At 30.1% G+C, this 18,415-nt stretch overlaps 2 protein-coding genes and 1 long non-coding RNA gene across 3 annotated transcripts in view; all 3 read left to right on the top strand.

The window, feature by feature from the left end:
- LOC113402133 (uncharacterized) overlaps positions 1–11,003 on the top strand; it is a 48,470-nt gene extending 37,467 nt beyond the window's left edge. The window contains exons 4-5 of the mRNA XM_026642287.2: positions 9,506–10,236; positions 10,489–11,003. Coding sequence (XP_026498072.1) covers positions 9,506–10,236; positions 10,489–10,599 — 842 coding nt within the window. The 3' untranslated portion in view covers positions 10,600–11,003. The remainder of the gene's footprint in view (positions 1–9,505; positions 10,237–10,488) is intronic.
- Positions 11,004–14,555: 3,552 nt separating this feature from the next.
- On the top strand, positions 14,556–16,910 carry LOC113402141 (acireductone dioxygenase). The gene is made up of 4 exons (XM_026642299.2): positions 14,556–14,850; positions 15,474–15,640; positions 15,885–16,017; positions 16,649–16,910. Exons 1-4 carry the CDS (start codon positions 14,728–14,730, stop codon positions 16,778–16,780), a joined length of 555 nt encoding a protein of 184 aa, XP_026498084.1. The 5' UTR covers positions 14,556–14,727; the 3' UTR covers positions 16,781–16,910.
- Positions 16,911–17,617: 707 nt separating this feature from the next.
- The window catches only part of LOC135193361 (uncharacterized), a 29,146-nt gene continuing 28,348 nt past the window's right edge, over positions 17,618–18,415 (top strand). The window contains exons 1-2 of the long non-coding RNA XR_010309184.1: positions 17,618–17,765; positions 18,026–18,108. This is a non-coding gene — a long non-coding RNA (uncharacterized LOC135193361). The remainder of the gene's footprint in view (positions 17,766–18,025; positions 18,109–18,415) is intronic.

Below are 18,415 nucleotides of genomic sequence, written 5' to 3'. Positions count from 1 at the left end.
ACGGAACATAACTCCGCATACTTAAACCGGAGATGCATCCACTTTATTTATGTTATGGATTAAACTAAACCATCCTCGGCATTAATAATGTAAAACGCATTAGGTACTCTATATTATTAATGATCTTCTAATCATTACACACAAACATTTTGTATCTAACGTTTACCCAATCCAACCGTATCCAAAAAATAAAAGCGCTACTCGTCATCAGTCGCGCCACCGCGGTGGAATATCTGGAAAGCTGATACCCCAGTCAGCCCGATTTTCTACTACCAATACAAACACCATTCATTTCGTTAATTTGTCTTACAATTTCCTGCTATATGTCAAGGTCACGACGTAAGCTGTCATCTATTGTGATGTAACCTTCAAAAGAAAATAGCAAGTTCATATATTACGACACAATTTAAATGTAGCATCTATATAGTTATATGACATTACAAATTATAACGTAAAGATCATTTTCGCATAAGAAAATAAAATTATTGATGATTTTGAAGTCACTTAATTCGGATGTGATCGGTTTTGCGAATTTTTCCTATGCTACATCTAAGTTGTGTCGTACTGTACCATCTTCGTGTGCCAAAATATTTAATAAGGTCTTTCCTTCCCAAACGAGTCTGCGTAACCCTGCCATAACCCTGCCATAATACGCGGTATACTTAAACCATCCTGTTATTAATGAAAGAAACAATGGTCAATGATGGTGATATTATTTTGTCAATCTAAATTCGTAGTTCGTACATCCGGCGACGGTTTTAAAGTGGTTATTATTGTGACTGTTACCGCGAAATTGTTTCAACATTGTGCCGTGTAGCAATTAGTCGTGATGGATCTTCGTGCCAGTCTCATTATTTTCGCTAAGGCCTCGTCGTCGCAACACACAAAAGTAAATGTCTTTGTAATTTATAGCCCATTACTATAGAAATTCGTATGAACTGTGAACCAAGTAAATGAATACGAATACATTTAAGAGTTAACGTTTTTAGTTCAATAATATTAAATCGTCGAGATAGCACAGATTCTTTAGAGTGCGGATTCAACCCGAACTGAATTTGAATGGAATTAAACTTAACGTAATGTTCGATTTTCGAATTCGAATCGGATTATTGACAACCTGTGGTCGCCTACTGGTCAAAATTCGATCATTATTCATCGTTAACAAAAAATATAAGATAAATCGATTCGAAGGATAGGAAAAATGAGGCTCAGCGGGACGATACCTTTCCATTATTACGAATTATAGCGGCATTGATTTTTAACTTTTCACATAACATTTGACGTGATATGTATTGTCATTAGCAGTATGAACGCAAATTATGATTTGGCTGTTTCTATTAAATATACATAATGTCCTCTTTATGAATGAATATAAATATATGATAACAAATATTATATATATTAATATATAAAATTATTAGCTTTCTGTACACTTCCATATAAACTTTAACCATGCCTAATTTTATCATACATATCCTAAAAAGTTTTTACTTCATGTATTAATACATAATTAAGTTAATACTATAAGCATGTTTTTTTTTTTAATTTATTGTGTTTCCAAACAAGCTCTTGGATAGGTGATTTAATATATCATAATCAAGCCTCTGTACAACTTCAAAGTTTTCGCATTTAAGGTATAAAAATATAAACAGTCTCGTCTGGTCAGGACTATTATATTTCTCACTATCATTTCTTCATACGATTCGAAACAATACATCGGTTTCAATGGTGTTTGTTAATTATGACATATAAACTAAAGGTAGGACGTAAAACGTGAGTAGAACTCATACATTTTATGGTATTTATATTTTTGTGTATAAAACTTTATTGACCGACAACAACGTGCAGTTAGTACATACGATAGGCGAACTTAATGCCTGGGGGTATTCGCGAACAGTCAACGTTTAGGCAAAACAGAAATTCATAAAGGCGGTGTTACACAGTAAACAACAGAACAGAAATATAATTATATCATGGAATAAAATAATTAGAAATATAATATCTACAGATTATATTTCTGCAGATATTTCGTTTAAAAGAAACCTAATTAAGTTTTGTTATGAGAGAAAAATAGGCATAACAAATATAAAACAAATAAAGCCTAGTACATTACAAAACATCGAAATCGGACGCTCAATAACAATTTTATTTTGAAATACTCTGTGATAATAATATGTCATTAAAATATAAATTCATGTATTAATACATTATTTATTTCAATGAAACGATCGCCTCCTGGCTATTTCTATTCATATTCAATGTATTTAATTAGATTGTCAAAAAAAAAAGAAGACCCGCTGAGTTTCTTTCGCCGGATCTTCTCAGGTCAGGGTGTTTCCTTTTCCGAACCGGTGTTGTAGTGTTTAATTTGACTATCAATAAGTAAGTGTAATGCTTCTATATTTAATAAAGGAATTTTAGTTTGAGTTTGTAAGCAAAATACTTATTACGAGATCTCCGAAACCATAGCTATGATTGATTTTAAATTTAGCATAGTTACACTTTTTGCGACATAAATGCTCACTAAGACAGGATTTTCGAAAATTTCAACTTTCAGCGAAATGGTGGCTGACTATGAATTTTATCAGTGCCAACTCGGGATAGACAGCCTATATAATACTGTATCGTCATTGCTAGAACAGACGTAAAGATTATTTAACGTTCTTTATTTAAAAACGTTATTTAAATAAAATAAAATAAATTATTACAAGATCGATGGGGAGTCATTTGATCAGTCTTTTACGAGTTGAATGATCGTGATTAGAGAAAATAAGTCCCCTATTATACGGAAACGCAACGCGAATTATTGAATCTGAAGAATTTATAGGCATCAATTATATCGTTGAATAATAAAATTGCCCAGCGAGGAAGTATGCTTCAAATAGTATGTTCGATCTCGACCTTCGAAACCATTGGCCACATGCCTATACAAGTTTGAATGCATCGAAATATATTCGAATTCAAATTATTTATTGCATATTATACAACATTAAGAAGATAAATACCGTTCAGAATACCCAAGGGTATATTAATTTGAAATGGACTCACGAAATCTTCAATAAAGTATCATGATTTAAATAACCTTTTACAGTATAGTGACATTTTTTTCATTTTTATCGTTAACATTGTAAGTCAGATTTATGTGAATATACTGCACTACTTGTTTTCAAATTTAGAACAGGGTGTGTGTGTGTGTGTGGCGTTGTAAAAAATATTAACCATTCCTTACATCACCAATGTGCCACCAACCTTGGGAACTAAGATGTTACATCCCTTGTGCCTGTAGTTACTCTGGCTCACTCACCCTTCAAACCGGAACACAACAATACTGAGTACTGTTGTTTGGCGGTAGAATATCTGATGAGTGGGTGGTACCTACCTTGCACAAAGCCCTACCACCAAGTATGTATGTTTACTAACTATTATATAAGCAATGGTTTATTAAATCCAGTGCACTCACTTCACTAATAGTATTACCCTTGACTTAATCAAGGATCCCGTTCGCATGGGTATGGTAATAATCCTTTGTACGAGAAAGGCTTCCGGTAAGGGATTAAACGCATAAGAAGATTATTTCGTGCAAGTTAAAATTTTCCATGCATAAGCAATTTCTTTCCGGCATTTTACTCGCTAATTAAATCTGCTTCTTACTTTGTTCAAGATTTGTAAATTTGAATTTTAACTGATATGTTAACATCTTTTAAGCTGTTCTATGAGCTCTAAACAGCTGTTACGCGGAATTAATGCTTCTACCCTGTAATTATCATAATATTTACATTCAAAATTGCATGCAACAGTTTGTCGAGTTGTTTCGTAATACGATTGAGTAGCGATCATTAAAATATGTTTTTTATAATAATAACATTGTCAGAATAAGACATCTCTATAATAAAAACGATTATCAATAAGTTTAATTTTATAAAAATCGATCCCGCTTTTTGCTTTTAATGACTGACGGACATTATTTTGAAATCTCGATACAAAAGTTTGTATTTCACTATCAAAAAGTTTAATTAGGATTTTTTATCGTACATTTTGGCAACTTCAGTATGACGTAGAGAAAACGTGACAGCCAAAAGAGTCGTAGTTGATGGAATATCGAAAAGAGATATAATTATTGTTTCTTCATTATATTATGCGTTCCTAAACCGTTTATCCGATTAATTACGTACTATCATCAACTTACAATAAGAGGCGCGCGACCCGTATCAGACTACTGTATAAAAACAACTGACATTGGAACGCATGCTGGTTTATTTCTACGCTGCAGTGTGGTTTAAAATGAACCGTTCATTAAACGTCCACATCCAAGCAATTTAATAAAGAGCAAAACGTAAATCTGAACCGAAAATTGTGGGTCTCCATCTGAGCAAGCATCACAGAATAGTAATTCTAATTAATATTCCCTTCCTTATATGATGAAAATCTGTTACCCACTAGCAAACCTTATAGACCTTGCTCTCAAGACGGGTCCTTTTTCCAGCACTGGTTACATTACAAGCTGTTATTTTCAGTTTACTTTTATGGGTATTTCAAATTTTAGACAGATATCGAACCCTTCGCCCGAATGAAGTAGGCTTTACGAGGACTAACTTCTCGGTAGCCCTCCTCTCCTAACCCCCTTTCATAACTTCCAGAACATAATATAATCGGACTTGTTATAAGTTTCCAAGAACCGCCATTATAAAAACTGAGAACCCTTTTCAAACATAATAATTACAGTAATACGATTTTATAACAGAGTGTTGATAGTTTTCATAATGTATTACGAGTGTTCTGTTCAACAGTTGTATGAATTCAATCATAAGCGTTAAATATCTAAGGAAAAATTAAATTAAAAGGGAAGAACGGGAATGTTAATTAAGTTTGGAAAAACGGGAGTAAACTTTTTAATTACGGTAAACATTTTTTACCTCCTGTATTTCTTCCAGCATAACATTTATATATACCCAATGTATTTTCCATAACAAATTGTAGACGCTTTTCAGATCCCTTAAACTATACTAAATATGTATATAAAATCTAAATAAAAATTAACTTTATTCGAGTAGGCTTTTACAAGATTTTTTGAATCGTCATTTTACAGAACTATATTAAGTAAAGATACCACCGGTTCGTAATGTAGATTCTACCGAGAGGAACCAGCAAACTCTGTAGTTACTCTTTTCCATAATTTAAAATAAACATTTTTGTTAGTTAAATACAATTATATACATAATATATCCGACCTGAAAATCAAATAATTCCTCGCTTTTTTGTCATCGATATAATCTTCTGTTGAATAATATGCTTTATTTATTAATATTCTAGTTGATTTAATTTTATTCTTCATAACACATACAGACTTAGTGACTTGTTACGTCTAAAGGCGGCATAACAACGGTCATGACCATAGGCTTACGATTAATCCAAGCGAATATAGTAATTTTTCACTGAAACCTTACAATTTAAATCTATTTCTTTTTTCACGGCTCTGTCATTTCTAACGTAGTAGGCACGGGTAATGCGAATCCTTTCATGACAACATGAACACTACATTTTTCATACGACGTTGTTTTATCATCTATAAAAATAAATAAGAACCGATATGAACTAGTGGATTGTGTCTCAACCCAAGGTCGTGAGTTTAAATCGTGAACTCAATGCTCGTGAAAGAAATAGTGAGTAAAATGGTACGTGTTGTTCTGATGTCGAATATGTATCCACTCAGCTACACTAACACGATTGACGTGGTGGAATAAACTCTAAACTCTTCTTAAAAGATACTCTGTTGCCTAGTCGTATACTTTTTTAATGTATATTTAACTCGATTCAATAAGATGTTGCAATTGCGCGGGACTTACAAAATAGCAATCAAAATATTCTTTATTCAAGTACGCTCATAAAAGAACTATTGAATCGTAATTTACAGTTATGTAAATCTACCAATGATTCGGAAAGTTAATTGTACCAAGAAGAACAGACTAGAAAGTCAGTAGTTCTTACCCACCGTTTTAATTACAGAGTGTGTCAGTAAAGAACAATTATTTTTTTTTATATATCCTGCCTAGAATAAATATATACTTGAGCCACGCTTCTTTTATATTTAATTGAATATTGTTTTGCGTAAATGCCTTATTTATTTAAAAAAAATTGATATGATTTTTTCAATTTTAAATAGGTCAAGTTACTCTGTCTATTGCCAAAAGAACAATAATCATTAATGCTAATTAATAAAACACTAAATTTAATCCAACTTAGTAGTCAGGTTTTTAATAAGTAATTCATTCGTTCAGTATCTTCCTTTACGCGGGGCTATGAAGATCTCAAAGTCCTTTGTTTTTACATTGAACGAGATCAACGGGAAGTACCTTTATATCTTTTATGAGTCAGTCAGTATCAAAGGAGATCATGATTTTTAATTACATATCTTTATTGAATTTAAGTTGATAGCATTAATTTATCAGAATGTATGGCAATTGATTTCTGTTCTCAGTATTAATTTAATACTCCAAGTCTAGACAGATGGCCCACTCGCTAGAACTAATCTTAATCTGTAAGGTTTTACTCGCTTAATTTGTTTCGATTAGTGCTCGACTAAATACTCTTTGTATTTTACTAAAATATACAATTTTTTTGATCCAATCACATCGATATCAATGAAAATAAATTTATTGTAAGTTTAAAAATATGCAAACCTGATGCGGGTATAGCAAAATTGGTTTCTCCGTGTAACGATAAAAACCTGAAAAATTATTAGAAAGTCATTTTGAATATGTAAAATTGATTTTCTTCTTTGAAAGTATGACTCGTTCAATTTCTCTACGTGACGAGTATGATACTAAATTAGAGAGTCTAGTCTAGGTATTATATCTAAGTTCATAATATAATGTCATGAATAGAATTTAAAAAAAACAACTCAAAATAAAACATACATAAATTGATTACTCCCTTTAAACCATATGTTCGTTATTTTAATATTAATTAGACAATAATATATTAAAATTTAATTTTTAAGTTTTCATTTTTGACCACCATAGTCGAGTAGTGTGTACACCGGTTTTCATGGGTACGCCACTCCAAGGTACCGCGTTCGATCCCTGGCCGAGTCGATGTAGAAAAAGTTCATTAGTTTTTCTATGTTGTCTTGGGTCTGGGTGTTTGTGGTACCATAATAAAAGTGCCTTAGCTACTTACATTGGGATCAGAGTAATGTATGTGATGTTGTCCAATATTCATTTATTTATTTATATTAAAAAAAAACTTCAGGAATATTTGTAGTTAATCAATAGATTCATAAGATTCAGACAAGGATATCGAAGATAAATATTAAGCTATCCAACACAATCGAATGAAACATGATAGCACCGCAAATCAATCTAATTTATATGCAAGCAGTAACGTTTAGGAACTCCAGTGTACGTATAACAAAGACGATGTATCGTATCATATGGACGTGTAAGACAGTTTAGAATCGTACATTTTACTTAGCGCGAACTCTGAGGTACATGATCAAGAATAATGGTTTCTTAGTACATATACAATGAAAACAGAATAGAATCTTCAGAATTACTTTAGCATTGTATTTCCTCGTTAAATGCGGCTACTAAACAGAATATCTTTTAGTGATCCGGTATTCGAACTCGAGATCGTATTATTCGCAGCTCTATAAGCTTTTTACTAGAAATGTTAAAATATAATTAACCTTAACCCACAAAAGTTTAATTAATATAGTGAATACACACAGGAAAAAACATAAACAGAACTCGTATGAGTTTGAAATTGCTTTGTTTCGGTTCAATTTAATTAATTCCACGCAAACTAGTCGTGTGCGACCTTGGGCGTGGTCTGATCGCCTATTTACTTTGGTTGGTTCATTGAATACACAATTGAAATAACTATTAACTTTACACATACTACAGCGTTAAGTAAATACTAGCGAACCGTTCTAACTTCGCAACAACTGATTTAAAAACTTTTTCAACATGTTATAAATTGTCAAATATTTAGATATACAGTCTTAGTAATTTATGATTACATTTTGTCATATTTGTTGATGCGGGTCCGTAGAAAAACATTTCCTTCCCCTCCCAAGGTAAAAAGCAACTCGGAAGGTCAGGATTGAGGAGAGTGTTTTGCCTCCGGAATGGCGTAATGTCATAACGATTCTGTAGTCACTCCGATCCAGCGGATGGTTGCAGAAGTTTTAGTGAGTAAGAAGCCTAAACCGAAATCCCACCCAAGGGAACCACCGAGTACTTATAAAGCTTTCCTTTGCATAATATAAAAAAGGTAAGGCTTTACTCATTTCCTCTGGTTAGAAATAAGAATGAAAATAGCCCTTCAATAATGTTCAAGAGCAATCCGGGGAGACAGATTAATTTGTTTTTTTTTGTAGAACAAGCTATGAATGTTCGATACAAATTTACGTAATTTTATCTTCGAATAATTTGAAATAAAATGACGGTAGTATCATTATTGGTAAATTCGGTACACTCGTAATACATATAACTGATTTTAGATTTTTTTGGGGAATAGTTTGCTTTAATCTAATGTATTTATTTTTGCCTTAAAGCCCTTTTTGTTATTAATAGATTAAATGTCAGGATATATTTTGTTGTAGTGTGGCTTTTTAGAGTATTATGAACTTTAAAAGCTACACCTATAGACCACGTGAACGCAGCTGTCAAATACCCACATCAAATATTATTTTGAAGTCTTCCTCAAAATATGAAATAACATTTGATACGGGTTAAGTTGAATCTTTTCTTATTTGGAACTTTCATATTTGTCATCGGACCAATTTTCAACAGAGCCAATTCGTGTTGCAATGATTTATATTGGTGCCTTTCCTTTGGCTCGGAATAACACAACGGAAACAAAGAAAGGCATAAAATAACAATTTACTCGTAATCCGCTTTTAAGACTCGCCAAATCTCTGTTTTCTTAACATCGATTGCAAGGAGTGATACCATTGAATTGGTTTAATAAAACGAACTTGCTATAATGTTGCCTTAATTTGTTTTAAAATCAAATATGAAAGGTTTAAGTAGTATAATTACGCTGATAGTACGCAAGTAAAAAGTATATTATTTTGAAATTTTTCTCCAATACGTTTCCATTTTTGTAATTTGGATTCAACGCTGAAGATGACACAACACACACGCAAGATACACCCTCGATTTCTCCTAGTATAAGGCAATGGTGTTCATCTCAACCGTACATAATTGCGCCTCTGATTGTAGTTCTTAGATACAAGTCGATTCGCTATATTTTAATTTAGATAGCTCAAGTAAAATATAAATAGTTAGTTAATTGTTTATAATTTTCTCCCATTAAACATTGATATAGAATAATATTTTATAATAAACTCGCTAAAGCCCGAATAAATTCACATTGCTATATAATTTAATTTGTTCATTCATTTCATTCCCTTAATTCGTTCTTTTTTTAACATTTAACCTAATACTTGCTTTTTTATGTATACCATTTAAATTACTCACTAATAATAATCTTATATTTCCAGCAAGCACTGGCAAAAACCTTGCTGCGCCCCAGTCAGAGGAACTACACGTAGCAGATTTTGAAGTTGAACGTCAAAGTGCTGAAAGACAAGGAAGAGCCATGTACTTCACGAAAACTCCACAAGTCAGCACTACTAGAACAAATCCGGAAATAAACGAAACAGTAAAGGTTATAACAAAAGAACCACTTAAGGATGTTAACGCATCTGTTACGAATGTAACAGTAGTAAATACCACGGAAACTCAACAAATACAATGGACTCCTGTCAACATAACTGACAATAACGTCTCAATTATAGCGCTACCAGAGAACACAACTAACATCAATGTAACTATAGAATTTACTAATGTGACCGATTCACAAAATTCTACTTTCTCATCAAAAAAACGTAATCTGACAAGACCTGACTTTATAAAGGAGGACCTCAGTTTAGAAGGCGTTGCAGAAAGTCGGATCGTGACTGAAAAACCTCTATCTTTGGAAACTACGTTCCTGCAAACGAGAATACCGCCGAATGTAGAATCTTCCAGAAGGATAATCGATTCTGGTGGCGGTGGAATGGATACGGGAGCAATAGCTGGTATATCATTTGCAGCAATAGTGTTGGCTGCGCTTGCAGGAAGTACCGCCTTAGTTCTGTATCGTAGGCGGTATTTAAACAAGCCGCAGACTTTGAATGACAAATGTTCGAATCCCGATTCCAGTGGATATCTTGATGATAGCACTATAAGGGTAAGTTCATATTCTATATCCACTGTTCTTGCCAAAAAAATCTGTAAAAATGGTACTTATAATTTAATTTTAAATAGTAGTTTTTAAACTGCCATTTGACAGAATGCTTTAGTTTTTTTTTTGCATATTACCCCTATTTTAATACAATATTCCTAAATATGAAATCCAGTAGTTTTGAAATAAGCAAATGAAATTGAAACATTAGATTTACTGCAAAATATGTTTTTTCTAATCGTGAATCATCTGTTTCAGGATAATTCTGAGGAGATGTACAGCCTGGACAACGATTCATTCCTGAATTCGCTTGAAGCGATGACAATCCAGAATTACTGGACTGACACGGTGAAACACACCAAACTGTAGACATTCGTACTGATAGTATGTTAACGTATACGACTATCTGAAGTGAAATTGGATGTATATGTTGCCAGTAGAAATATTTCCCAGTGATACATAAAAAATGATTTTCTTTTAAATAGTGAATAATTTAATTTTTATTGAAGTCATTCAATGTTGCAGTTTTATTAGAATATATTTATGTGATGCGGTAAATTTGTCGTGGTAACAATTGTTCTTTACAATATCGTGATTTATTTTTAATTTCCAAAATAATAATTCATGTATACTAAAGATGCTTGCAATATTATTATTGCTGTACTTTTACATTATTCATTAAAATAATTTCAGTAGGTTTACGTTGCTAACGTATGCAAAACGTATTTTTTTTGCACTGGCAACGAAATTCAATAAACCTAAACTCTGCAATAGATTTACATTACATATATACTTAATACACTTTTAAACTATTATCAATGAAAATCCGATACGTTTTATTTTCGTGATCCACTCTTGTCTAGTCTTTTATCACACTTGTGTATTTTGGAAACTAGTTTAATGCAAATGAATAAAAAAATGATCATTAAAATTTATAGTCGTTATAGGTACCCATCTTCAAATCAAAGACACTGCTTATGAAAAAAAAATGTAAACATTTTCTTACATTGTATTGTTTGTATTGATTAATTTCAAAACGCATTTTTTTTTTATTTGAATAATATTTCTGTCACTAAAAGATACTATTTTTTTTTTTTATAACTAAAATGATCACAGAAATTCCATTTTACGAAATATGTATATTCAAAATAAATATAGTTGTAATATTATTTTAATATTTGATGTTAATTAAGTATAGTATAATTGTAATTAATTTATAATAGTATTATAGTTTTAAAATTAGATTATGTAAATAATTTTAATGATTGTGATAACATATTCGGTTGTATGATATTTAGTAGTAATTGTCGATCTGTAGTTCCATGATTTAATATTTATATTCATATATATACAATAGTTATTTTAAAATAAAAGGAAGTAAGTTTAGCCTTCAAGAACAGTTGATAAACGTATGAATTGTTTTTTTTTTTGTCTTTGACATTTGTAAGCTAAGAAACTAAATCCATTATAATAGGAATAAGAATATGATCTCAGTATTTCATTTTTAAGTCAGGATAGTATATTTAATGAATCTAGCTTTAAATACTTGTTTGTTAAATGTATAATTGAAAATCGTCAAAAAGGTACAATTTTAAAAATATTTTATCATTTTTTTTTTTTCAAATTTAACTAGTTGTATGAACATATATGAGTATATAAAATGGATGATTGTATTAAACTTAAATATTAGCTCTAATTTGAGATTCAAACATTTATTTATTAATTATTTTTTGAATTATAAAATCAAAATCGTTGTTTTTGCTGTATACAGTATGTACCGTATGCTTTGTACAATCATATGTATGTCGTCGACTTGTAGTGAAACCTTTTGATTTTATACATCATAATTTTACAGGAGAACTTTGTCTTCTCCCGTAGACTGTTTGGTGTACACGATTTATGAAATTTAAATTGTGCACTAGCGAGGCGAACCGAGTTGTTCAAATTTAAATGATTATCATTGCAGTTTCCCAATGAACTCATTGTAATCAATAAACATTTCACTTTCGTTTTGTTAAAATATTTTCTAATCAACAACTAAATTAAAAAAAAAAAAAGGAATATACTTTGTGCTCACTGGAAGGCGACGATGTATGTATTGACTTGCCACATGTTTGACGGGTCAAATCGTAATGCTATTGGTTGTAGTAAAATATGTTCTTGATAACCTCATATCACAAAAATGGAAATCAACCGAACGAAATTTCCTGACGAATCTTATCCTTGCTTTCGATTCTTAGAAATGCCATTAAGAAAATAAGGCATACCAAGAATTATAATTAATTATTATTAATCTGCGGTACATGATCCGTTTAGGTATAAGAATATATTTTTTCAACTAATATAGAAGAAATATTTTTGTTAAATGTTCTATTTTCAACCATTTAGTAAACTTAGTATGTTCGTCTTTCAGTTTTAGATATTTGTAGATACTAGAATTTCTTTTAAGATTATTAAATCTTAAGGCTACCGGCTTTACCTATATGCTCCTTAGGATAGGGTGTTTAATGTAACAATGCTGTCTTTTTCTCGAATTGGTGACAGAAGAGAGAAGAATGTGTTTCACCAAACATCCAGACAACATTATTCGTAAGGCCATGTCTTTAAATGAGGAATATTTTTAAATCTAGTTAACATGCAAGATTTAAAAAGCTTATTTCAAAGACATTAGACCGATAACCCCATCATGCACTCTAAGCTATGATCAATAGCTGATAACAACTTATTAATTATTTCTGATTTATTATATTTCCAAAGAAAGTGTACATTTGATGTTTTGTGTATATTCTGTTCTTTCTATTTTATTTTTAAATTATTATTTTTTTGTGATTTGTATTTCCGTCCAGTTAATATCGATTTAAATTTGTCGCATTTATTTTTCAAACTTTTTATATTTGATATCGATATATATATATATATATTTAATTGATTTTTAACAGTTGCGTTATTATGTTGCAAAAATTTTATTTGAATTACCTTTGGAACCAAATAATTAGCATAAAAATATATACTACAACTTTTTAGCCTAAAAATGTATTACTTACTTAAAACTACAATCGTATAGTTAGTCGGCGCTATACTTAACTGTATTCATATCATATACGACAAAAGAGGTATGTCACTTAAATATTCAATTGGATGTATTCATGTAATATAATAATGTGTATTATAACAAAATAATTATTTAAACTTGTCTCATTATATATTATTTATATGCAAATCCACTTTTCCGTTTTATTTAAAATATTATAAATGTATCTCGGCTTCGGTGATTCATAGATTGGTTTTTAATGATGAGTTGTAATATCCCTTGAATTTATTTCGGTTTGTGATTAAATTATTTTTGTATTAAATGTAATAATGACCCCAACGTTTTAAATAACGGTTTTTGTAATTTAGTTGTGAGACAAAATGTTATATTATTAGACTAATGTATTAAAATTATTTTTAATCTATATGTGATTTTATTTTTTTATTCTCTATGGTTAATAAACATTTGTTACCTTGACTTGTTAGGAGATAAAAGTAATGATTTTTCAATGTATTACTATTTACTACAATTATATCAATATAATTTATGCACTATAGCACTCCGGGTGAATGTAGCTTTATACCAGTAAAAAAATTTGGAATAGAAAGATTATTTCTGGAGATTCCCTCTACATATAAAAAAAAAAAAACAATTTGACCTATATACAATATCGGTATAGATAGTATTGATGTCACCTGAGATCGAAATATTCGACCAATAAATTCAAATAATATAAACTGCACGGTAATATAATTGGAATAATAAATTTTACACAATGCAAAATTTATTTAACATCAACATGAGTAGGTACTAAGAATTCATACTAAATAGTTCAAAATAACATAATATATGAAAATTACAATTAGCTACCTATCTCGATTTCATATCGTAAATAAAGGATTTTATGCCATAAAAAAAAAAAAAATTTTTTAGCCTATGCAATCGTATCATCGTATTTTTAATTTTATTGGTTCGAATTTTAAAGTGTAATAAGCAATAGTTTTCTACAAAAAGCATTTTTTTTAACAGTATTATAATATATTATTATATATGTAACTCATAAAAGAATCATATACAAAATAAAAATTATGATGGGTTTTAATATAATATTAGTGTTTCACTTATGCAAAAATATCAGAACTTGACAACGCGATATTTTTAATAAAATCGTAACGGTAAAACTAAGAGTGGCTACTCTTCATAGTCATAGTCAAAACTTAAATGTCAAATTATTGTCAGTTGAGCAATGAGTAGTGACAGTTCACAGTAGTATTTCTATTTAATATTTATTAGTTGTTATTGCCAAAGATATCTAACTACATAAAGTTTATAAGCACGATTTATTTCTACTTGCGTACTTACGTTATTACCAGAGTATCTGTTCTGCCTTTCGGCTGTCTTACTATTCTATTTTTATACATTTTCCTCTTAAATTTCTTGAAATATATATAAAGTTTAAGTAAAACATGGTCAAAGCTTGGTTTATGGACAATGATTCCAGCGATCAGCGCTTAGAACATCATAGAAATCCACCTGAATTCATATCAATAGAAGATTTGTTCAAGAAAACCGGCGTCGAATATTTTAACGTAAGTTTCTACATTTACAAAAATTAGATTTAGAATCTTTGACTTCTTATAATTATCTCTACTTGTAGGTGAGAGGTCACTTAAAACAAAATGAACTCTTTGTCAGTCTACATCACTCGTTATCATGTTTTTGTAGACTAACTGCATATTATTATAATATTTTCATTTGTTAAGCTTTTTGAGCCAATTCAAATTGTGTCTTGTATGTCTGTTCTACATTTGTTGTTAGGTGAACTGTTACGGGCTGCTTTGCAGTGTTTGACCAAATAGCCAGTGTCTAGACACTGGCTGTCACTTGTCATTTCATTGCAAACAACAACAACAACTGCAGGCTAGTCTTGGTCGCCGGACAATTATATTAATTCTTGGAACGTCAGTGAGGTGCCCCAAACGGTCTCATAAAATATAATTTTTGTACCTGGCCACTTGTATTTATGACAAGTCTGAACAACTGATCTGTTTTGAGGGTTTGCTTGTGTTTTTTATCCAATGTATATTTATTGAGACAGTTTAAAATACTAGGACCATTTAATTATTAATTAAATCTTAATTACTAGCATGACTTTTATGATTTGTCAATTTAAAATATAATTATCTAATTCGAACTAAAACAATTATTTCAGATTAATGTTAACACTTATACAACAGATGGGGTTCTGGATAAAATCAAAAAAGAAAGAGGTTACACATATGAAGATGAAATAGCTTGCTCAAAGGAGTGCCTTCCAAATTATGAAGAAAAAATTAAATCCTTTTATGAAGAACATCTTCACACAGATGAGGAAATAAGGTATATTAGATCCTATAATTCTTAATCTTATATTTCATTGACCATTCCTATTGTATGTAGTAATTGGTCATGTTATTTAGTAACAATGTCTATTAATGAAGGTGAGACCTATACCACTACCATTAGAAGACACATAGCCTCGTCTGTTTTATTAAAATATATCATATTTATTATTATGAAAATGCTCATGAATCCATAAAAGCCATATAAAGTAAATTTCTAAAAAACATCTCAATAATTACAGGTTTGTACTCGAGGGCTCCGGTTATTTTGATGTACGAGATGGCAAAGATGAGTGGATCCGAATTGCCGTATCTGCAGGTGACATGATTGTCATACCAAGTGGAATTTACCACAGATTTACTCTTGACACTAATGTAAGTTATGCATGTTATGAAATAAACTTTTATATTGAATAAAAAAGTAACATTTATTCCAATATATAAGTAAACTTATTAATTGTTACTTATTTATATTATTTTAATGTCAAAAAATCTGTCTTGCATGATAATACTGCTTATGTAGAACTAAATCTAAATGTCAAGGCAGTCAGTTAACTGCCTCTCTATTTGTGAGATAACCTACTCAGTGTTGCCCTCACTGATATAACAACCAAGAATGAAAAGACCCAATCATTTGGCAACCATTCTTGGTGTATGTCTCACAACAAACAGAAACTTAAAAAAACAGTGGTTGTTACCTGAACAAGTGTATATACATATATAATATTTATATAGGAAATATGCCAATATTATGTCATAATAACATGTGCGTCATGATGCTTTTCCGTGTGCATATAAGTTGTGGAATTATCTTGCTGCTAATGTTTCTTAAATGTATGGGCTTTGTCAAAAATAGATTGTAGATTTTGCCCCTACACTGGCCGAACATCCATAACTTCATTTGCAGATGTGTAAGACTTTCGGTAACCATGACCAAGTTGGCTCTGCCAAATTGCCTACCATTAGACTTCACTATGAAAAATTATATTAATATTTGAATTTACAGAATTTTATTCGTGCAAAACGATTCTTCATTGGTGAACCAGTCTGGCTTCCGTATAATCGACCTGCAGACAACATGCCATGCAGAAAGGAATATGTAGAAAAGCTGGAAAAGGGTTTTATAGCTGCATGCTAGATCAACCTGTTATTTTACTGAAAGAAAGATTCAATTCTCTTATTTGTGAATCAAGATACGTCTTTTGTATAATATAATGGTGCATGTATAATTGTGATTCCGCATAGTGATATTATTATATAGATTATACATAATCTTAATTAACTACTTATATCAATATATAAAATCATATTTTCCACATTTAGGTATACATACCTATTATATTTTTAAGCAAAATTTACTATTCTCCAATTGTTATTATGTGAAATTATTAATATTAATAAAATCATTGTTGAATTTATTGTCTCTTTTTTATAAATAATTAAAAGCAATAACTTATTGATCTTTTTTTAATGACTATGACAATCTTAAGGCATTTTTATTGTGCATATATTGTAGACGTAAAACTTTTTGTACAGACAACTGTCAATTATTTAATAGTTTATTCAGCCATAGCCTTCTTAAATTAATTTGATATTTTAGAAACCTATTTTATAAATTTTAAGGTAAGAATTATTATATAATTCATTTTAATAATCATTAAGAAATAAATGTGCAATGAATGTTTATTACACATTGTAAGATTAGATTTTTATGAATTTATTAAACACTATATCTGAATATATTATATATTTTATTTTGAATACTACATTCATTATTTTGCATACTTTTGGTAAACTAGTTATCTATTTTAAAATCGAAATTATTTATTTTATAACTGAATACAACTGAAAACATCTTTCGTAGTTTTCATTGTGTAGCCTTTTTAGAGAATTTGAAACAATAATGCATTATTTTAATTGCTATATTAATGATAGAATAAAGTTGTCATTATGACACACACATAAACTTCACACTTCTCTTAAATATGCCTCAATAATCCTAATAAAATATACCTACCGTGTCTATGTTTGAAAATGGTTTAAAAATGACGCTTACAAATTATTTTATAACAGTACAGTTATGTAATTTATAATGTCGGAAAATAACAGAAAATGACTCAAAGGTAATATTTTTCGATTTCTTGCATTATTTTTTAAAACATAATTATTATGTGTCCTACTTAACACTTAATCTATATAAAATTTAATCGTAAATAAAAAAAGAGTCCAACACGACTATATTCTGCACACAAATGTCTGAAACTTTGTCAATAAAATAATTTGCTCAGATAAATTCGGTAGGCGTTATTATTTATGAGCACACTGCAATAATACGATGATAAAAAGCGTGCGTAAATTATTTAAATATGATTTTTTTTTACAGGAATCCTTGCATGAAAGAAGCATGGGTGAAGGCATCATTATTTTCGCTCTGTGGTATATAGTCATTGCCTACAATTATTTGATGTAAGTGATTTCAAACTACATATATACATACATGTATAAATATATACACTGTAGCTATAATGTCTTTTGAGAATCACGATATTTCTCTATATGAATTTATCGTTAAATTGTGAAGTCTTAGTCCTCGTATTTCGGGTCTTGACCTCACTGTGTATAAAACGCTAGTTGACAATACTTTAAAAATAATAGAAGCTACCACACCTCTTCTAGTTCGATTCGTCCAATATCTAATTAAACCTAGTTTAAAATAAATTAATAATAATTAAAAGTGCTATTGTATTGTAGTTGTATTCAGAACTGTGTGTAT

This window comes from Vanessa tameamea, chromosome 2 (genome assembly GCF_037043105.1).
Source record: "Vanessa tameamea isolate UH-Manoa-2023 chromosome 2, ilVanTame1 primary haplotype, whole genome shotgun sequence".
Taxonomy (NCBI): Eukaryota; Metazoa; Arthropoda; class Insecta; order Lepidoptera; family Nymphalidae; genus Vanessa; species Vanessa tameamea.
Note: the sequence above shows the minus strand (reverse complement) of the source record. Positions and strands in the feature narration are given on the sequence as shown.